The 23539-nt window shown below is 41.0% G+C and overlaps 1 protein-coding gene and 1 long non-coding RNA gene across 4 annotated transcripts in view; one reads left to right on the forward strand and one right to left on the reverse strand.

The window, feature by feature from the left end:
• Positions 1–4895: 4895 nt before the first annotated feature.
• LOC146500252 (uncharacterized) lies at positions 4896–23489 on the forward strand. Of its 2 annotated transcripts, none has more exons than XR_014869787.1 (3): positions 4896–5613; positions 5846–5991; positions 15858–23489. It is a non-coding gene; the product is annotated as an uncharacterized LOC146500252 (long non-coding RNA). The 2 variants fall into 2 exon arrangements; XR_014869788.1 differs by having other exon boundaries at positions 4912–5613; positions 5846–5933.
• LOC146500253 (amine oxidase [flavin-containing]-like) overlaps positions 15521–23539 on the reverse strand; it is a 67217-nt gene continuing 59198 nt past the window's right edge. For both annotated transcript variants that reach the window (XM_085135325.1, XM_085135326.1), the window contains exons 10-15: positions 22120–22173; positions 21977–22034; positions 21791–21888; positions 20092–20203; positions 19282–19344; positions 15521–18843 (exon numbers count right to left, since the gene is read on the reverse strand). In XM_085135325.1, coding sequence (XP_084991451.1) covers positions 18688–18843; positions 19282–19344; positions 20092–20203; positions 21791–21888; positions 21977–22034; positions 22120–22173 — 541 coding nt within the window. In that variant the 3' untranslated portion in view covers positions 15521–18687. The remainder of the gene's footprint in view (positions 18844–19281; positions 19345–20091; positions 20204–21790; positions 21889–21976; positions 22035–22119; positions 22174–23539) is intronic.

Consider the following 23539-nt stretch of genomic DNA (forward strand, 5'->3'; position numbering starts at 1 on the left):
AATAATAATAATAATAATAATAATAATAATAATAATACTAATAATAATAATAATAATAATAATAATACCTGGGTTTTTTTTTCCATCACCCGACGACAGCTCTTCTCCAGTACTCTGCTACGGATCTTTTGCGGCTCCGTTTTTGCCTGGCTGTCTCTCCACCTGTGGCTCTATACTTCTACCCGGACATCGCCTTCAAGCCCCGCCGCAGGTATATCTTCGGCGGAATTTCAATGTCAGTGACACTAACTCATTATTGTCCATCTGGTCAAAAACTCGTCGTCCTCCCCGCAAGACTGACCGGTGTTCCAGATTAACTGGCGTCGCAGATTAACTGGATTTGGTCGAACAGATGTGTGGCAGACTTGCGTTTCAGGATCAACTTGTGACACACATCTGCACCACGTTTAAATTCGTTTCATGCACGATACATTTGTACCTTTCAGTTGTGTCTGTTTGAACTGAATGAAATGATATCATGTATTTATTTCTGGCCTACATCAGTAAGAAATGCCAAATTATATACACAAAATCATAGAAATCACCACTCCAATTGGTCATCATGATTTTAATATTTTCTTTTTCCATAACAATGAAATACGCCTTGGACAAATATGACACATCAATATTTCATTAGTGTTGTCACATCACATCCTGTAAGCATAGTCTGCCTGTGTCTTTTTCCTGGAAAAGGAAGATTCATGTGTTTGTAAGAACGAAACCTTGACTAAATTGTTCCTACAAATAGTTATGGAAAGTCAAACTGTGTTGTATGTCTAAATGTTTATCTAATGGAAAGTAAAGTTGCTATTGTTTGACAATTGTGCATTTTTTTGACAACTCTGAGTGGATTTACACAGTAGGGTCAAAATGACCCGCAACAGAGCTGGCTCTATCACCACGTTTGAATTTGTTTAATGCACAATACATTTGTAACTGTCATTGTTTTCCGTTTTTTCCAAAAAAACGTTCAACTACATGAAATTTTGCTTATTTTGAGCTTATCATACACTTGAAGATTCCGAAATCAGCGCTCCTTTTGTTTATATCATTTTCACAGCAAAGTTCACTGCGGATGTGCCACAATTTAAATCCCATTCTTCAAGTCTCCTGTTTCTGCTGGTGTGCCCCAGGGTTCAGTATTAGGGTCCCTTTTATTCATTATTTATATGCTCCCTCTTGGTCATATATTCCGAAAATATAATATAAATTTTCACTGTTATGCCGATGACACCCAGCTCTACATTTCTTCTAAACCCAATTCATCCCTCCCACCTCCCTCCCTCTCAGACTGTCTTATTGAGATTAGATCCTGGTTCTCCTCCAATTTCTTCAAACTTAACAGTAATAAAACTGAAGTTTTACTTGTTGGTACACCATCTATCTTAACCAAATCCCACAGTTTTTCCATTAACATTGAAAATTCTCCTACCCTTCCTTCCCCTCAGGTTAAGAGTTTGGGTGTCATACTTGATAATACTCTTTCATTCCAGTCTAACATTAATTACATAACCCGGTCTGCTTACTTCCACTTATGTAATATTAACAGACTCCGTCCCTTCCTTACTCCCCATGCTGCTGCCATCCTTGTCCATAGTCTTATTATGTCCCGTATTGATTACTGCAATTCCCTCCTATTTGGTGTCCCTAAAAGGTCTCTTCATAAACTCCAACTTCTTCAAAATTCTGCAGCTTGGGTCATAACTCTCTGTTAAGACCTCATATTACCACTGTTCTTCAGCAACTTCATAGAAGCCAGGATAAATTTTAAGATCTTACTTCTTACATACAAGTGTATCCATAAATCTGCTCCTTCATACTTGTGTGACCTGCTCCATATCACCACTGTTTCCCGCCCTCTCAGATCATCATCTGCTATTCATCTTACTGTTCCGTCCTCACCCCTTATTACTATGGGGAACAGAGCTTTCAGTCGCTCTGCTCCCCGGGTCTGGAACTCTCTTCCTCCAGCCATAAGAAATATTGACTCCCTTGACTCTCCACACCCTCTAGCAGATCATTACATGAGGGAACCTTTTAAGAAAAACAAGCGCGTCCATGCTCACAGGTGTACACACGGGTGATCACACACACAAACTACACCCTTTTTGGCTCCTACCTCAATGCACACTGCGCTGTCGATCTTACGTGCTGCACAATAATGATTAATATTTAGTATTTACTGTCATATTCCCATATATCATTGTGATGTTGTTTATTGTATTACTCTCGTTTTCTTCTGCTTGTTTTCTTTTTTCTTTCTCAACAGGTGATCCAGGTGATCGATATATGTATTTTTTTTTCTGCTTATTCTGTTGGTTTTTGTTTTTTGCCCTTCTCCCCCGTCCCTCTTCTCAACTGTTTTTCTTTCCCTCTTTCTTTCTCCCTTTTCTTTCCCCCAGTCAAGTCTGTCCCGTATTCAGCAAGTGAAAATAAAATAAAGAATAAAAGGTGAATCAAATGGACCATTACGGCAAAGCTGGGATGGTCAATTTGGTAAAGAAAATCCGTTGGGCATCTTTCTTCGCCTTTAGACAATAATTCTGATGGCAAAAGAGCCAAACGGGACAGGCAAAAAAAAAAAAAAAAAAAAAAAAGAAGAAATATTGACTTCCTTTCCGTATTTATGTCACAGCTCAAAACACATCTGTTTAAACTGGTTCATTCACTTTAGTGCTGATTTTATCTGTTGTCAAGTTCTGCTTTGCAATTTTAACTTATTTTATGTATTTTATGACTATTGTTCCTTTTATTAATTTTGTTCTTTGTAAGGTGACGTTGGGTTTCTGAAAGGCGCCCTCAAATAAAATGCATTATTATTATTATTATTATTATTATTATTATTATTATTATTATTATTATTATTATTATTATTATTATTATATAATAACAATAACAGCAACAATAATAATAATAATTGTAGCCCTGTCTGCAATTATTCGGGCTTGCAGTATAAAGAAAAAAAGTCTACTGTTATAAAAAAATGGTTAAAATATAAATAATTGATAAAATGGTTAAAATATAAATAGTTGATTAAAGGTTTAAAAATCATATGCTTGGGTCCCAATGTATTTCATTTACAGTCAGAGGCGATTTTAGCCCAGTTTTGGAGGTGCTTCAGCACCCCCCAAATGAATCAAAGCACCCCCGAAGATTTCTTACTTTTTTTGAAAATATTTGCTGTTTGTGGGACATACTACTAAAAGTATAAAAAGCATACAGTACTTAATTGAGATGGAACATTTGAACAACAAAAGTATAGATAATCCCTCCCCCCTCCCAAAATGGTTTGTTCCAGCTCGCCTCTCCCCTGCTCTGGCTCTAGCGCTGTAGCTGCCAGAGAGATAGTGGCTGAGACGCAGCAGAGTGGAGGTGTACGTGCCAGGCTTAAAACAGGACATATTAGCTGCATATAACTTTCAGTTACTCTTTATATAGTTAGGTAGGAGTCAGACCATGTTTCTTTTTAGCTGAAAAACATTACACCAGGTAACCTGCTGTGTTGAAAACATGTTTTCCGACTATGTTTGCTCTGTAGTAAAATCAGCGATATTTGACTGCCCTGTTGATCTCATTGAAATGTATAAAGCCTATTTAAAATCTAAAACTTAACATTGTCCATAGCCTAGTGTTGTTACCACTGTCATGTTTGAAATGTAACGACAGAAACTGGTTATTTTGTCATATGTGTATGTGCCGATATTGAACCCAAGGTACTAACTAGCTAACTGACTGGATGCCCATTGTGTGCGTGTGTGTGTGTACAGAGAGACAGCCAGGTTCATAATGGATATGAGGAAGTTTTTTCAAAAAAAGGAGCCACATTCAAGTAAAAGTGTAAGATCAAATGAATCAATAAAGGATAATATTGGATCAGTGTTTCAATATTTGTATCCTTTATTAGATGTGCATGTGGTTTGGTTATTTGCCTTTTGGTTGAAAGTACACTGAGAGGAGACTTTTTGTTAGTGATCTTAATAGAATTTTTTAATCTAATTGAATACAATCTATTTTTGTATGATTGTCAGTCCAAAGAGGGAGAGAGGAAAGAGGGGAACATGAGGACAAAGTACAAGATCAGGAAGAACCAGGTAAGAAAACAGACAGGGAGTACTAACAGGCAAAAGAGAAACTGTTAAACTGGCAAAGAAAAAAAAAACAAACAACTAATTTTACTCACACAATCTGGAAGTTGTGTTCTCCCTATATTAAAGCTGCTAAACAGAATCTGCAAAACAAACTGGGTTGTCAGCCCTGGCGCTGCATTACCATATTGAGCTTCAGTCAGAGGAAGTCACGGTTGCCAAAAACGTTTTGAAGCTCAAGAGTGAGGCTGGTGCCATTCCAGATATGTTAACATTGTACAATCTTCTGAATAATCAGATCTTCCCCACACTGAAAACTGTTATTCAGGTTGCCCTAACAAACCCAGTTAGCAGCTGTAGCTGTGAGAGGTCTTTTAGTGTCTTGAGTCAGCTCCATACCTGGCTGAGAAGGACCATGGGTCAAAGCAGACTCGAGCACCTGGCTGTGATGTCAGTTGAGAAAGAGATGCTTGAGAGACTTGACCACCAAAATGTGATAGACAGATTTACCAACCTCAAGGTGAGGCGACATAGGTTAAAAGAAAAGAAAGAAACTGCAGAGCCATAGTAGTATTTGCAGTAAAGATCTTTTCATACATTGTATACATTGTACCAGAGGCCAAGGTGTCTCCATTTTTCTAATCTTTTAATAATATTTTGTACATTTCAAGGACTCTTCCATTTTTGGAGTGTATTTTTTTGTATCTATATTATATAGATAATAATCCCGCAGTAATTAAGGTTAGGATGTGTTTTTTTTTATTTATTCCAATCCATTCTTCTTTTGCACCATTTAAATAACCTTTATCAGATTTGATGGTTTTGTTACAGGCTTTTCAAAAAAGTGTTTTGCTTTTCCTTCACAAATGTGGGATTAAATTGTGTTAAAATGTAGAAAACAGTGATGTCATGTTTTGTGACAAGGACCCAGGCACAGAGAGACTTGATGAATTTAAGAATCTTATGATTTAATAAAGAAATTTGCAGACTTGCAGAGAGAGGATAAAATTATGATGACTGATAACAGAGATGAAGACAACAGACGATGAGGACACGGAGGAACAGGGGTTTAAATGCACCAAGGAGACAGTCAGAGAGAACTCGGGACAACTGGAGGCCTTTAGGGATGCAGGGACTGACAGAGACAGGGAAGAAGTGTCATCGTGATGAGTAAAGTTTACCTTGCCTGGATGGGCAGCTCTCTGGGTGCTCAGCACCCCCAAAGCTCTGATCCTAGAATCGCCCCTGTTGGGGTGTAACCTAAGCTTATTTACCCATATAATGTCAGTTACATCAATGTTGTATTGTCATTGGTTGTTTGTGCTGACGAGCCAGTCAATGTCATTCTTCTCTGTTATGGGGGCGGGACAAGTGGTAAGTTTTGTGTGAATCTGTGGGAGCGGACACAGAAGCTAAGTCCGAAGAGAGAGATGTCCTAAGGCAAACGTGGTGTGGATTTTACATCTAAGAGTATCATTGAGGTCGACTACCCGTGGTCCTGATATTACTTATTTGTGATCTGCAAGACGTAAATGAGTCTGTGTGCCTTGACATTTGTACTGTAACTATTCGTTATAGTGGTAAAATGGCGCGATATGTGATGCTAACTAGTGGCTTGCTAATTAGCGCAGCTTACCGAGTTATGTGCTGTGATGCCATGCTGTATGTTTAGCTCTGTGATTTTCAGTCAAAGCATGCTAATGCTAAATCGTTATGTGATAGCATTTGGTATTGTAGCTCAAGTGTTTTAACATGTTTAGAAGCCGAGGGACGCTCTGAAAGGAGAGGGAGAGAGAGGTTTCTGCCCGGACCCTGCTGTTTTCTCGCCCCTGACTGTCTTCACTACTGGTGAACTAACTGCTAACTGCCCGTTTCTGATTTCCCCACTAACAAACTCATTGGACTCGTGAGTACTAACTGAAACTAAAGTGCACGTATTTTGTTTATGGCTCAGTTTGAGTGAGGCGGCCATCAGTTTTAGGCCTCACCGCACCGAACTTCGATATCAGGCCTGCAACAAGCACTGTGCTACCGGTGTAGTGTGGACAAGTTAAAGTGTATGTGTGTGTGGGCCCACTGTTACAAATTTGGTTTTTGGTGTGTAGTTGTAATCAAAGTTATTTTCAAAGGTCAAAAATCCTCCCTTTTAAAGGTGTGAGCGGTTGTGACCGAAATAACAGTAGGCACCTGAGAGAGTTATTTTGTTTTGATAATATTTTATTGAAAACCCATGTAGTCACTTTTACAGTATTTTTGTGTGTTTATTTGAATTCAATTCATTTTATAAAAGCAACTGTTTATTCTATTAATTTCTTTGCTGTCTAAATAAATACCCGGTGAGGGATTTAATTTGTGTAAAATACAGTTGTGGTGGTCCTTATTAATTCAATTAGAGGGTATCAGGTATCATTATTAGTAGAACTACGAACCCAGGCCCAGTCTCATTGTACTATATACTCTAGCTTTACCTTAGCTACGTGGGACCTGGGTTACATAATAATAATAATAATATTTTTAAACTTACTATTGACTCAAATTTTACTAGGAAATTGAAAATACACAAAAACACATAATTCATTCATCCATTCATCCTATAATAATAAGTCATTCATTGTCTTTTTCTCCTTTGTACTTTTGTTTTTATTTCGATCCATTTATTTATTTTTGGCTCTGTGTGTCTTCTTTTTTGTGCTTGCTTATAATTATTGTTAGCAAATTTTAGGAGGTCCCATGGCCCGTAGGGAGTTTACTCTTAACTTTTTTTTTAAATGAATTTGCATTATTTCTAAAAGCATACATACATATACTAGGGGTGCAACGATACTCGTATCGATATCGAACCGTTCGATACAGTGCTTTCGGTTCGGTACGCATATGTATCGAACGATACAACATTTTTAATTTATTTTATCAACTTTCCTTCTGACGATGCTGTCTGTGTTGAGCGCTCAGTGGATCTGCGCTCGACAGTGCAGCCTAGGCGGAGTAGTCGAACACAGATTCACTGAGCGCAGGGCAAGCTAGAGACAGAAGCTAGGCTAGTTGCAACATGGCAAATTGAACCTCCTCCACCCTCATTCACATCTGGCGTTTGGAACTATTTTGGTTTTCATGTGACGTATGACCCTGAAGGTAAGCGTGTCATGGACAAAAGTAAAACAGTATGTTGGATGTGCCAGCAATGCTCAATTGGTGGGAACTAGTGTGTTAGCGCAGTTAGCTCGTTAATGTGTTGACGTCTTCCAGCCCCACTCTTGAGGCGATCCGCGGTAGCTCGTTAACGGAGATTTGCCGTGTTGTGACATTAATGTAATTTCAGATTAACGCTGACAGCACTAGTGGGAAGCCCAGAAGAAGCGTATAGTATAGCTTTTATTTTGGAAAGAGACATTTCTCCATAATAAACTCTCTTTTCCAAAGATGAGTGATTCCTCAATCAGATACAGGGCTCGCAAAATCGCTAGCCCGACGTCCTGGGGCTTTTTTTCCAGTCGGGCTACCAAAATCTATCTCTGCCCTGCCCGTCGGCCTATCGTAGGAAGGAAAAATATATGTCAATGCTTTTGCATTCTTTCGGAAATGTAGCTGGGTAATTATGTCATTGGCATCGGCCACTGTCAATATGTGACATACTGAAATCACGTTTGAATTTGCGCTTGTTTTCTGCTTTCACTTTGCAATCGCGTGAACTGTGTATAGAGAGCGACAGTACTGATTGGTGAGTGATGATAATTTGCGCACCAATTCCTCTGACATCGTCTTATCAATCGTTAGCTTACTATGCAAACATGACAAGTGAAATCTCCCGCAGCTTAAACATGTGAGAGGTTGATCGCGCAGAGAATCGCTGAGCGTTATGTTAGTGCGTGTGTAAAAGCAGCAGGATATATATTTTAGTTCTGCTGAGCCAAATAAGACAGGTCAGGGTGAAGAAGTGACAAAACGCAAAAGTTATGACAAATCAGACTATAAGACAAAAAGAAAGTGCAGCTTTATGGTTTCATGGACAAAAGAATTTCTGTGGCTGCAATATGACGAGCTAAATAACCAGGGCTGCACATAAGTGGTCCGCAGGTGCGCATTCGCTGTCAAAATAAAAAACGTGCACAAGATAAGAAGTTGCAACGTGTGTTTGCGTACATAAGATTTTCTGGAGGAGGACAGACATTTGTTTAGAACTCTTAAAGATGTCAAAGAAGCTCCTTTAAGCAATTACTGTGATGTTCCTCCACCTCCAAAGAAATGTCAGGAGTCCGAACCACAAAAGAAGCGCGTATTCTCGGAAAAGTGGTTGCAGGAGGTGAGCTGGCTTCAAACAAATGATGAACGCACAGAGATGTGGTGCAGAATGTGTCGTGAAAATTTAATAAATGACAAATTAATAAAAAGGCATGAACATTTTTTTTGTATCGAAAAAATATCGAACCGTGACACCAAAGTATCGAACCGAACCGAACCGTGAATTTTGTGTATCGTTGCACCCCTAACATATACGTATATTGTTAAATATCCCAATTCTTTGATCTTTGGGCTGAAGGAAGAACAACACTCAGTGTTTATGCTCAATCACAATCAGTTTAACCAACACAATTGTCATTATTCCATACAGACACTTAGAGCATTACATCCGGACGGGAGATTTGCACAGGAGGATGTCCAGCAACATCTCGAAGTGTCTGACCGTTTCTCACATTCTTATAGCTTCGGCCTCCCTTCAAGCATTCACATTCTTTCTCTCTCTCAATGAGTCTAAGTTAGGACCTTGGCTTCGTGTGCAGTATGTTTTGTTCTTTCTAATCAGACAAATAAGGCCATGATTCTCTGCATACAGTATTTCTTATAAATCAGCAGTATAATGCATCATAAAACAGTGTAATATCCCATTCCTGTTTTTTCACAGTGTTTCAGTAGCTTTCCACTAGAAGATGGTCCCCTGTTATCTACTTTCTCCCAGGCAAGCGTGAGCGAGAGTCTACAGCAGTCTACCCCCCAAGGACACATAGTCTAATGCCTTTATTTCCAGGGCCGTGTCCACTTAATACTACACTACATGGTTATATGACATTTTCGTTAATATAAAGCATAGAATTGAGGCACTTCAAATAATTTAATCCCAACAATATATACAAAAAACTTTAATTTCAAAATGTTTATTTATCGGACAAAATAAGTTATTACTGTTCTGTCACCGTTATTATTGTCAGGGGTGTCAAAATCCACAAGCTAAGAAATACAGAACAGAAACCAAAACACTAGTAACCATGAACCAAGAAGAAAACAGACAAATAAACACTAATACAAAATCAAAACACCGGGCCACAGGCCCAGGACTGTAACAAATGCAGTCCAATACAGCATCAACAGTAACTCTCTGATCACGCAGTGTGAATTGTGTTCTTGTAATGTATCAGAGATCCTGTATTCTTTCTTTTAAAATCATTAATCCTCATTGTGTGGCTGTATACCCGATGAAAACAGTGCCTGTATTCTTAAAGCATCTGAAGACTGGGTTAGGTTAGGTTTGTGTAGTACTTCTGACTACTTCTTTTGGCCTAAGAGTCATTTATTTTAATATTATAACAGCTCCTAGGGAAGCAATTTAATCAGTCAGCGGCTCCTTGGCATTTTGATGTTTTGGAAAAAATCCAACACTAAATTATTTTCCTGAAAATTCCTGTTACATTAAATGATGATGTGTATTTGTGGAGAATGCTGTGCTGGTGGCTGTATGAATGTGGTGGACAGGCGAGGGACTACAAAGCACTACAGACCGAAGGAGTCGGCGGGAATGTGACCATGACATAGCAGGAAGTGTTTTAATCTCCAAAACGTGTCTGTAATATTTGATATGCAGGATAAGCTCCAGCTATATCCTCAATCTTTAATGTTCACTATGCACTACTTCAGTCGGAAACAGAGGTGCGCACAGTGTGGTGTTTTTGTCAGCTTGGTAACAAAGCCTTCAAAAGTCAAAGAATGCTGACAAAGGGACCAGACAGAACGATTCAGAAGACCCCTATGAGAAGACCACCAAGGGAACAGTTCACCCTGCCTGGGATAGGGTTACCGGGGCTCCGCCCTGGAGGCAGGCCCCGGGAAGGTGCCTGAGGGTGAGCGTCTGGTGACCAGGCTAGTCCATGTGGCCTGGCCAGGTACAGCCCGAAAAAGGGACGTGGGCCCATCTTCCTGCAGGCCTGCCACCCACAGGAGGCACCGTAGGGGTTGGGTGCATTGTGAGCAGAGCGCGGCCAGGAGTGGAGGCCCTGGCTGATTGAGCCTCAGCTTCCAAGACTGGCAACTGGAACATGGAATGTCACCTCTCTGGTGTGGAAGGAGCCTGAGTTAGTGAGAGGTACCGGCTAGATATAGTTGGGCTTACCTCAGTGCACGCCTCTGGAGCCAGTCTCCTGGAAAGGGGCTGGACTCTGCTGGAGGTTGCTCTACCTGGGGACTCTGTTGTCCTACTGGGAGACTTTAATGCTAATTTGGGCAACAACAGTGAGACCTGCAGGGGTTTGATAGTGAGGAACGACTTCCTGGATCTGAACCCGAGTGGTGTTTTGTTGTTGGACTTCTGTGCAAACCACAGTTTGGCCATAACCAACACAATGTTTGAACATAAGAATGTCCATAAGTGCACATGGCACCAGGACGCTCTAGTCCGCAGGTCGATGATCAATTTTGTAATCATATCACTAGACCTGCGGCGAAATGTTCTGGACACTCAAGCCTAAACATATAGTGAGGGTGTGCTGGGAAAGCCTAGCAGAGATCCCAGTCCTTGAGGTCTTCAGCGCACCCCTCTGGCAGAGCTTCAACAGCATTCTGAGGGAGATGTGTGTTTTGGACTTGGAGAAGGCATTCAACTGTGTCCCTTGGAGTGTCCTGTGGAGTTTGCTCCGGGATAATGGGGTGTTTGGCCTATTGCAATGGGCCATTAGATCCTCATACAACCGTTGCAAGAACTTGGTCCACATAGCCTGTAATAAGTGGATTCGTTCCTGGTGGGTGATGGGCTCCACTAGGGCTGCACTTTGTCACCAATTCTGTTCATAATTTTTATGGACAGAATTTCTAGGCGTAGCCAAGTGGGGGAAGGCTTTCACTTGGATGGGCTCAGAATCTCATCTCTGCTTTTCGCGGATAATGTGGTTCTGTTGGCTTCATCAGGTGATTCAATTCAATTCAATTCAATTTTATTTATATAGCGCCAAATCACAACAAATGTCGCCTCAAGGCGCTTCATAGATACAGAGAAAAGCCCAACAATCATATGACCCCCTATGAGCAAGCACTTTGGCGACAGTGGGAAGGAAAAACTCCCTTTTAACAGGAAGAAACCTCCGGCAGAACCAGGCTCAGGGAGGGGCGGCCATCTGCTGCGACCGGTTGGGGTGAGAGAAGGAAGACAGGATAAAAGACATGCTGTGGAAGAGAGACAGAGATTAATAACAGATACGATTCAATACAGAGAGGTCTGTTAACACATAGTGAGTGAGAAAGGTGACTGGAAAGGAAAAACTCAATGCATCATGGGAATCCCCCGGCAGCCTACATCTATTGCAGCATAACTAAGGGAGGATTCAGGGTCACCTGGTCCAGCCCTAACTATATGCTTTAGCAAAAAGGAAAGTTTTAAGCCTAATCTTAAAAGTAGAGATAGTGTCTGTCTCCCGAATCCAAACTGGAAGCTGGTTCCACAGAAGAGGGGCCTGAAAACTGAAGGCTCTCCCTCCCATTCTACTTTTAAATACTCTAGGAACAACAAGTAGGCCTGCAGAGCGAGAGCGAAGTGCTCTAATAGGGTGATATGGTACTACAAGGTCATTAAGATAAGATGGGGCCTGATTATTTAAGACCTTGTATGTGAGGAGCAGGATTTTGAATTCAATTCTGGATTTAACAGGAAGCCAATGAAGGGAAGCCAAAACAGGAGAAATATGCTCTCTCTTTCTAGTCCCTGTCAGTACTCTTGCTGCAGCATTTTGGATTAACTGAAGGCTTTTCAGTGAGTTTTTTGGACATCCTGATAATAATGAATTGCAGTAGTCCAGCCTGGAAGTAATAAATGCATGAACTAGTTTTTCAGCGTCACTCTGAGACAGGATATTTCTAATTTTAGAGATGTTGCGCAAATGGAAGAACGCAGTCTTACATATTTGTTTAATATGTGCGTTGAAGGACATATCCTGGTCAAAAATGACTCCAAGGTTCCTCACAGTGTTACTGGAGGCCAAGGTAATGCCATCCAGAGTAAGAATCTGGTTAGATACCATATTTCTAAGCTTTTCAGCGCCGAGTACAATGACCTCAGTTTTATCTGAGTTAAGAAGCAGAATGTTAGTGGCCATCCAAGTCTTTATGTCTTTAAGACATTCCTGCAGTTTAACTAATTGGTGTGTGTTATCTGGCTTCATGGACAGATAGAGCTGGGTGTCATCTGCATAGCAGTGAAAATGTATGCTATGTCTTCTAATGATGCTGCCTAGGGGAAGCATGTATAATGTAAACAGAATTGGTCCTAGCACTGAACCCTGTGGAACTCCATAATTAACCTCAGTGTGTGAAGAGGACTCTCCATTTACATGCACAAATTGGAGTCTATTAGATAGATATGATACAAACCACTGCAGTGCAATACCTGTAATACCTACAGTATGTTCTAATCGCTCTAATAGGATATTATGGTCAACAGTATCGAATGCTGCACTAAGGTCAAGAAGGACAAGCACAGAGATGAGTCCACTGTCAGAGGCCATAAGAAGATCATTTGTAACCTTCACTAAAGCTGTTTCTGTGCTGTGATGAACTCTGAAACCTGACTGAAACTCTTCAAATAAACCATTCCTCTGCAGATGATCTGTTAGCTGTTTGACAACTACTCTTTCAAGGATTTTTGATATGAAAGGAAGGTTGGAGATTGGCCTATAATTAGCTAAGACTGCTGGGTCTAGAGATGACTTTTTGAGTAAAGGTTTAACTGCAGCCACCTTGAAGGCCTGTGGTACATAGCCGATTATTAGAGATAGGTTGATCATATATAAGATCGAAGAATTAATCAATGGCAGGACTTCTTTGAGCAGTTTTGTAGGAATGGGGTCTAAAAGACACGTTGATGGTTTAGAGGAAGTAATTATTGAAGTTAACTCAGAAAGATCAATTGGAGAAAAAGAGTCTAACTTAACATCAATGAAACTAAGAGTAGCTGTAGATAATATTACATCTGTGGGATGATTATTGGTAATTTTTTCTCTAATGATAAAAATTTTATTTGTGAAGAAGTTCATGAAGTCATCACTAGTTAACGTTAAAGGGATGGTTGGCTCAAAAGAGCTCTGACTTTTTGTCAGCCTGGCTACAGTGCTGAAGAGAAACCTGGGGTTGTTCTTATTTTCTTCAATCAGTGATGAGTAGTAAGCTGTTCTGGCTTTGCGGAGGGCTTTCTTATAAAGCAACAAACTATTTCTCCAGGCTAAATGATGATCCTCTAAATTTGTGACACGCCATTTCCTCTCCAGATTACGAGTCATCTGCTTTAGGGTACGTGTTTGAGAATTATACCACGGGGTCAGGTACTTCTGATTAGAGACCTTAGTTTTCACTGGAGCTACAGTATCCAGAGTCGTACGTAGTGAGGAGGTGAAATTATTAACAAGATAATCGACCTCTGTTGGGGTAGCGTTCAGATAGCTGCTCTGCTCTGTGTTGGTACAGGGCATTGACGATGATAACAGTGGCTGGATTATATTCTTAAACTTAGTTACAGCGCTTTCAGAAAGACATCTACTTTGATAAAGTCCACTCTCCACTGCTGCGTAATCAATTATTGTAAATGTAAATGTTATCAAGAAATGATCAGACAGGAGAGGGTTTTCAGGAAACACTGTTAAATGTTCAGTTTCTATGCCATATGTTAAAACAAGATCTAGAGTGTGATTCTTTTACATATCTAGTGTGATGGCCTCCAGTCTGCACTGGAATAGTTTGCAGCCGAGTGTGAGGCCGTGGGAATGAGAATCAGCACCTCCAGACTCGAGGCTTTGGGCCTCTGCTGAGAAAGGGTGGAGTGCCCACTCCAGGTCAGGGATGGTACCTGCCCCAGTGGAGGAGTTTAAGTATCTCGGGGTCTTGTTCATGAATGACGGGAGAAGGGAGCGGAAGATTGACAGACGAATTGGTGCTGCAGTGATGCAGACGCTTAACCAGTCTGTTGTGGTAAAAAGAGAGCTGAGTGTAAAAGCGAAGCTCTCAATTTTCCGGTTGATCCACGTCCCCACCCTCACTTATGGTCACGAGCTGTGGGTGGTGAGCTAAAGAACGAGATTGCAGACACAAGCGGCAGAAATGGGCTTCCTCCAAAGGTTGGCTTGCCTCTCCTTTAGGGATAGGGTGAGAAGTTCAGCCATCCAGGAGGGGCTCAGAGTAGAGCCGCTGCTCCTTCACATCGAAAGGAGACAGGTGAGGTGGATTGGGCATCTGATAAGGGTGCCTCCTGAGCGAGGTGTTCTTAGCATGTCCCACTGGGAGGAGGCCCCGGGGCAGGCCCAGGACACACTGGAGAGATATATGATCTGATGACTCATGGTCATCAGTGTTTTCCATGAAAGAATTTGAAATTTCAGTTTGATTGACTACTTTACCTCACTTCATTTTAAATGAGCTTTGGCACAGAAGAGATGGTGGTGTTTCTGGATCATGTTCACGTATGGCTTCTTCTCTGCACGGTAGAGCTTCAGCCTGTATTTGTGGATGGTACAGTGAAATGTGTTCACAGCCGGTGATTTCTGGACGTGTTCCTAAGCCCATCCAGTGAATTTCATGACAGAATCACGTCTGTTTTCACTTCAGTTCACAGACATCCAATACTGATTGTCAGACTTGCACACACAGATTTCTCCACATTCGATTTTATGTTGAGGAATATTATTCTGAATCAGGCAGTCTTTTGCAGATTGGTAAACCTCCATCCACCTTTGCTTCTGAGAAGCTCTGCCGCTCTGAAACGCTCGTTTTACACTCCGGTCATGTTACTGATCTGATGCTATTTAACCTAACCTTCTTTTTAGCACTACTTACTTTTCCTGGCTTTTGTTGTCCCATCTCAACTATTTTTAAACCAGGTGCTGCCATCAAATTCAAAATGAGCTTTTATTTTTCTTAAAATGGCACACTGACTCAGCTTAAACATTTGATATGTCATATATGTTCTTCTGCTTCAAATCATTGGATTCTGGTTTTATTTACAAATGACACAGTGTCCTTTTTGGATCTGCGGTTTTATTCTTCCTGGGCACATTGGGCACTGGACTAGCTTTTAATGATTTTACCCCACATTTTTCTTAACTATTACACCACTGTTTTCACTCCTTTGGGCTGTAGCTCTGCTCTGAGTCGACATAATGACACTTATAATACACACACGACACCAGAATAAATCAGGTTAAGGCGAGTAAAAGATTTATTTCACATTTTGTTAAATATCACCAGCTTTGTATGAGGAATCGAAGACATCAAAGAGCAGGTCACAGGAATAGTTAAGAAGGCTCATATGCACAGAGGGACAAAGGAAGGGGGGGTATCTCCAGAAAAACCCCATAATGAATAACGCTGCATCACGTCTGCTGATGGTTTGTTGTGAGTGCTGTAGTTTTTTGTTGTTGTTTTTCTACAGGGTGGATGGAATTTGCTGGCTTTGTTTGTTCAGCCAACCATGAACTCAAACACTTAGTGAATGTTCAAAAAGTGACATTATTATTCAATCATTACTTCTAGAACTGCGCATAAAACCTGCACTGGGACTGAGGGTCAGACAGGAGAGGGACACCACAATGAGGGAGGAAGCGCTGCAGGCACAACACAAAGCACACACGGACACAGAGATAAGCAGAGGGATCACCTCAACAGTCTGAGCTCTGATGCTGTGTTTTTACACCCGGCTTTACCTGAGTCAAGTTTGCAGTGAGGACATAACTCAGGTAAGGGGAACTTGAAAACGAAAGGTTTCGGATACACTTGAACACAATGCTGACCCCTGTTAATGAGCGCAGATGATGCCTTGAACCGATGACCTGGTCCATCTGACCTCTCACCTCCGGATCAGGCGGGGGAGAGAAAGAGGGACGAGGGCTGAGAGTGTCAGAGTCACAGGCACTTGCGATAAAATGACAAAAACGTTACAATTTCCATTAAGGCACAACAGATAAACTACACTCACAAACATCTTTGGGACAAGAACAGCATGATTCTTGTAGTGGGCATAAAGAGCTGCACACAGAGGACTGTGCAGCAGGTTGGCTTTCACATCTACACCCCCGACAAATGATTTTACCCGGACAAATGATTGCTGACGACACTGCTTGCTGAGCGGCCAGTAGTTAAACCTTTGTTGCAGCGAGTCAGTTTTTCAGCGAGAATGTCATTTCTTTAAAGTTTCTCTAAAAGACAGTTGAATTTTTCCTAAACAAATCAAAACACTTGTTACAGGGATGCCTTAGAGCCGGTGGGATTGTGTTTATCTGAAGTGTGAATGTGAAAAGGTAAAAATACACAAGTGAAAAATGTGATTACCTTAACACATGCGTGGTGGTTTTGCTATCTAGTGTGAGGAAAATACATTCAAATGCTTCCGTCATTCTGACCGATAGATTACCACACTAGCAGCTGGACACCACTACATTTCCATTAAAAGAATAAGGCTGACTCTTCTCATTCTTAGGATGACTTTTTCTTTTTGTCTGTCAACAAATCCCACAAATTCTAACAGTGAACTGGTCAGTCTTAACACTTCCTGGCTTATGTACGTGAGCCTAGAGTTCCTGTTGAAGAGAAACTACAGGAAAAAACTAAATTGTTTGAGAAGTCACAAAAAGCTAAGCTGCATTCACCTTCTAGCCCCACTTCTGAGCTCTTATTAATAAAACATGCACGCTTTTATCTATGGATATGAAAAATTTGGTATACTTGAAGATTAAAAATATAGAAAACATAACTATTTGTTGAACATCTGTACCTGCTCTGTGTTCAGTCTGGATAAACTTGAACTCTTTACTCCATAAAGAGACACTGACGACATCCCCTTTGTAGCCTTAATGATGAGTTTTGACACCTCAGCATATATCAATAAAGTTGTGGTTTGAAGACAATCAGAACAGTTTCTGGGTTTTTCTAAGTCTAGTTGCACAGGGAGAGACCATCTGCACTAACTTATGATGCACACCAGTCGTTTTGTTCTATAAGCCTGAAGCATTCAAGGTCACTCCTGGTCAATTTATACAAGGGGGTAAAGAAACAACAAGTAACTATAAGTGAGAAGTGTTTAATTATTCTTTATAATAAACGTTACTGTCACCATTCGTTTATGGATTACCAATTAAATTTATGGGTTCAGTACTTAGACTGGCACCGTCTTAATTTTTGGTGGCCATATTTGGTAGCCTGTGTTTGCTGATACCTAAGACTTACTATAGTTTAAACAGAGGATTTATATGAAAGGAGTTACCATGAAGGAGACAATTAGCTACAAAGACTGCACCAGGCTTTAAAGATGCCTTTTCAGGTGGAAACCTAGACATCTTAACATAGTAGTCTGTGAGGAATAACCCGCTTTTGGAGCCAGCCTTCAACTGCACAGATCGCTCATTGGGAATAATACGCATTTAGTGCCCTAATATGACATTATTAGGCTACATATTAGGATTCATATTAGGGCACATAATTTGGGCTTTGGGATGTAAATAAAATTTAAATTTAAGAGAAACAACAAAACCCATTTCACACAGTACCAACTCACTTTAGGGTTGCGACTCACATCTGGCTTTAGCTACAAAGACAATGCTAACATTCACTATTCATTTGTGTTTTCATGGGATTTGCTGACAGAAAAAGCCCCTCCCCCCACTTGTCCTTGAACCTCCTCTCCAATTTTCTATGTGGACAGTGTCACTATACTGACTCTTTTCTCTTCTGAAGTCACTGGATTTCGTCAAACAGCTACGGCTGCTTGGCCAGAATAAATCGGCACCTAAGATCAGCAGAGGTAATTAGACACACAGTGGAAACTCATGCACACGCGCTCGCACACTTTGTACGGAAACTTTGATGACCGCACGCTCACGAATGCATGCTCACCGAAGCATGCGACACAGACGAGGCTCATACACACAGTAAGCATGGCGACATTTATAAACTCACATATAATCGACACAGTGGATTTCATTGGCATTGTATGGGATGGTAATAGTGACAGAGAAGGTTTCCCCTTACGAACTGATTCTGATCTTTTTTCCTTCATTGGTTTCACAATCTGAGTCTGGATGTTTTAAACTGAAGTTAGGCTTTCGTCACTCCTCTCAAACACCTTTCAGTCAGCCCTTCTCACCTGCTTCATTCTCTCTTTCGTTTGTGGACAGAGTAACAGTGTGTTAGTGTTTCTGCATGAGCTGAGCAGTCCTTCTTACATCACGGTGTTTCTCAAAAAACAATGTATACCCTATGTAGGTCACAACTCTGTAGTTTGGGCCCATAAAGTAGTGCACTGGAAGTACACAAGTGTCTATTGAGACGTGTTCCCTTGAGATGTGGAGGAGTGAGACGACAGGGTGGTTTAACTCCGGGGGATGATGCCCTTCTTGTAGGCTACCAAGCCAGCTGCGGCGGCAGCCGACAGGAATGTGGAGACTCCTAAGAATTTGAGGAAACCATCAACCGAAGGCAGGTTTCTCTCCCAGAAGGTGGTAACAAACGGGAGTGCCCGGATTTCCTGCAGGACGGAGGGAATGATGATATCAGATATCTGCCGTTTTCATGTGCATGATATTAACTAGATACTTGATAGATGATTTGGCAATATACAACTTATGTAATCTTGGGTTCATAATGTGTAAACAATGCATAGGTGTCTTAAACCTGCATTTTTTTACATGACCAGCAGGGGCCAACTCTTCTGCTTGCAAATGATTGTATAGAAAGCGAGGGAGAAAATGACCTCTCTTGGTTTACAACCCCAAGAAACATTATGGTCTCGTCTGGTAGTTTTTTTTCTCATTTGTTACAGGATGATCTTTTTCACAGTATCATTTATGGTAAAAAAGTGTTTTGGATTCATGACGAGAGATTTCAGAGTGTTTCTCCACTGATTGTTCTTTTTTTTTTAAATCAAAAGCCAACTTGTAATTTGGTGCATAAGGACTTCTCTTACATCGTTCTCAGGCTCAGGTTGCCAGATCTGATTAGGTTGGAGTTTACCCATCGCACACATGACCTGCGAAAAGACATTGGTGGTGTCAGTCAAAGACTTCAAAAGGATCAAAATACAGTCTAAATTTTAAACATGATACACATTTTTGAGTTTGGGTGATGTTAATAAGATAACTCTTTATTATCATTGCACAGTCATACATAGTACAATAGCACAATGAAATTGGAGAACTGTCCCACGTTGGCACTACATACAACACAACACACCAACTTAACTTAAGTAATAAAAAGAAGAATAAGTGTATGTTTATGCTTAATGCACTCAGATAATCTACTCACACTTGACTGGCCTTTACTGTAACTGACCTACTCTGCAGCAGAGCCAGAGCTAAGAAACACGGAGGAACATGAACACATGGGGGAGTATCTTAGGAAGCCAAACCTAATGTTAATGCCTTGGAAGAAGGACATAAACTGCAAGCAGCAGGCGAGTGTCTTAAAGAGAGATTTAGAAGACTGAGTGGGGAGGACCATTTTGATCCTATGGTTTGTTTCAGTCAGCTGTGCTCAGACATAAATGAGAGGGGAGGATGTCATGATTTGATATCAGCTGACCCCCCAGCGCTGCTGGCTGAGCATCCACAACACCAGGAGCAGGCTGAGGTGTGACTAATAGGTGTGTCAGCTGTCGATTTAAGTGGTTTCCACCTGGTATATATAAGTAACCTGCCTCTAAGGGTGTTTAAACTGGTAAGAACTGGTATTTGCTAACACGTAGCAGTGAAAAGCAGGTAGTTAAATGCTCTCTGACCTCTCTGGCTGCTCTCTCTCCAGCTTGTACGGCCCCCTCCATGTAGCCACTCCATTCAGTGGCCGTCTCTGTGCCCGCAAAGTACAACTTGCCCACCGGCTCTCTCAGCACTCTGAAGAGCAAAAAAGAGAGAAACAGGAGAGGCTTCAGAGGTTAAACTGGTTTACAGGTTTTAGACACCGTTTTATTTTTAATGTATGCACCAGCATTGTACTGATTCATTTCATTTAAAAATATCATCTCACCTGAATAAGTGCAATATGGGATTATATAACATAAAGTGCATTTCCTTTGGATTAATCTTCCCACCCCCACTGTGCTCAACGTTAAAGAACCAAAGAAAGGACTTTTGCTTTAACTCTATTTCTTGCAGGGCCACCCGGTATGTGAAACAGTTACTCTGTATAAAAAAGCACAATGTTAGGTTTCCAACTCCAGCTTACTTTTCATTGTGAGTGAGAACACATTTGCACATCTGGTGAGGACATTTAGACATGAAATATGGTTCCCGTGACGATTAACAAGGAGTTTCAGTTTTTCATATGGAGGTTAACAAAACTCTAATAGTGAACATATGCACCAGGATCTGTACAACAAGCAGCTTCGACTAATAAATGAAACCAGTTGCAATCGATCAGATACCTGTAAAGAGTCACGACACTGGATTGTGTTTTATGTGTGTGTACAGCTACAGATTTAATGGGCAAATCCTGGGGACACGTCCTGCTGTACTGAAAATGCATTCATTTGTTCACACTCCAATAAAACCCATGGAATGCCGCAAAAAACATTGCAATAACACCATTCAGATGAATTATGAGATCACAGTACTGCTTGTGTGGTGAACATAATAATCCAACACAAAGTGTTGTGATCTCAGTGAGTCCCCTCTGAAGCCGTGCACAGGAAGGCAGGTTCATTTCATGGAGGAGAAGTGACGCTAATTTAGAATAGAATAGAATAGAATTCAACTTTATTGTCATTGCACATGCACAGGTACAGGGCAACGAAATGCAGTTTGCATCCATCCAGAAGTGCTTTAGCCATGATATAGATATATTACAATATATATTAGCAATAATATAGATATGTAAGTATATTACAGAAATGGGGCTATTATGGTATGTTATAATGTACACTATATGAAGTATGTTATGAATATTCTATAACTATAAGTATGTACAGGCTGTAGTGAGTACAAGCTATGTACAGGCTATGAACAGGATATAAATATGAAATAAAAAACTATACAGAAATGTGAACTATGCAAGTTAAACAGTTGTAGGATTAAAAATTATCGTATGTACAGATTGATTATTTACACAAACTATACAGTAGTGCAGTTAAAATAAGTGAGATATGTGGATAATTTCTACAGAGGTATATAAAGTGCTAGTGGTTGTGAGTGGTGGTTCAGTCCATGTTATTATTGTGTGTTTGAGGGTACAGTTGTCCATTGTGTGTGTGTGTAGGTGATTGTGGGTGTGTGTATGTTCAGTCCATGAGTTTAACGTGGGTCAGATGATAATAATAGATAATTTGCAGAAATAATCACAAATCCTGCTGAAACATATATTAGCCATTAATATCCAGCAGCTGACACATTCAAATAAATTAAGTCAATTGAAATGAAAAGATCGCACTTTTGTATTTATGTTAATTTTTTTTGTGTGTGTACACATGAGAGAGAGAGACTCACCTGCCAAACTGAGTAAGGATTCCTGGGGGGAAATAGGCTGTGTAGCAGCCTCCAGAGTACTCCTCTTCACACCAGTTCTTCTCCTCATAGTGCACCGGCTGCAGGAAACAAGCAGACACATGAGCAGTCAGTCAAGTGATTCCACAGTATCCACATGACTGTGTACCACTCTGCACCCAAACTCACATGCAAAGCCTCATCTGTGCCCAGCACTTTGGAGTAGATCTCACAGATCCTCCTCAACCTAAACACAACAACACAGGAGTTGGGATTAAACTGATCTCACAGCTCGTGAGAGTTTCTTTCCATCTCTGTCCACTGGTGTCTACCTTTCTTCCTTGGACAGGCTTGAGAGCTTTCTGCACTTGTGGGCAAGGATGAATCTGGGGGGAGAATGAAAAGAGAAAACACTACATGAGCATGTGTGGCTGGTTGGATGACTTTATCACTTGTGTTTAGCTCCATTCAAGTCCTACACTGTATGGACTAATGCGAGAATACTAGGTCAGAGTCAGATGGTAAAGCTGAGACAAGCCTACAGGCCAGTCAGTAACCCTCTGATAATCACTAGTGAAAGAAATGTGTATTTCAACCTGACTAAAGCACTCATCATGGTGCAGCATTGTATACTTCTTTGGGGCTGCTGATATCAACTGGCAACCTCCAGTAACCACTTGCCAACCAATCATGGACGAACACACATTTTTCCCTACTGACAGGTGGTTACCAGGGGGTCACTGACTGGTCTAAAGAGGATAGAAAAGACCACATGTTCATAGTTATAACTCAGGTCTGAAATCTGTCCTGCGGCAGGTAAATATTTTTGGTGATGTAGTGTACAATATGGAATCATAATTAGGGATGGGTAGTAACCAGACCGTAAAGCAGCGCACATTTCGGTGCTTTTTTTCCCCTGAGATGTCATACACTTTGAATTCTAGCCAATCATTTTACCTTTCCAAGCGTAGTAGGCGGGCCCAGGTACGTACGTTCTTTTAGAGCAGAGCTACAGATTAAAAATGCTCAAGGCGAAGCGGTCAAAGCCTGGCTGTACTTCACAGCAAAAGATGCAAACTCAGCAGCCTGCAACAAGTGCTTTAAGCTGATACTGTGCAAAGGAGGTAACACTTTCAATCTGATGAAACAACTGGTGACGCATAGCGGGGGTTTTTTTAAAGCCGAGAAATGCGCTGTATTTGATAGCTTGCTGCGAGACCTCACACCGAGCGCATCTACTGCGGGTGTGGTGCCTGTTATCGGATCCAGAGTTAGCAACATCCCCCAAGAACCCGAAGAGGAGAATCCTGGCCCCTAGCCCTGCCAGTGTAGCAGAAATGATGATGGATGATGATGGCAGCAGCAGCCGTTCTTCTCTGGGTGAGTAGCTTAATGTTGTTCGTTTGTAATTTACGTTGAGTAGGCTAACCACGCTATTAAATTAATGCATGTAAGGTGAACTAGCAAACATCATCATAGCTACATGCGGCTGTCTTCTTGTTTGATGGCAGATACTCCCTTCACCCTGGCAAAGGCTAAAACGACCAAAGAAAAAGAGGGAAACAGCTAAACATGCGAGGTTTTTGGACAAAGTTTGATTTTTTTTCCATTGATTAAGCACTGCTTCCAGCCAAGAGTGATACCATAAATCCCCTATAGCTGCAGAAAAGGCTAACATTGTTATCTTTTTACAAAAAAAACAGCTAAACATGAAAGGTTTTTGGATAAAGTGTGTGTTCTTCATTCTTTAAG

Source organism: Neolamprologus multifasciatus, chromosome 16 (assembly GCF_963576455.1).
Source record: "Neolamprologus multifasciatus chromosome 16, fNeoMul1.2, whole genome shotgun sequence".
Lineage (NCBI taxonomy): Eukaryota > Metazoa > Chordata > Actinopteri > Cichliformes > Cichlidae > Neolamprologus > Neolamprologus multifasciatus.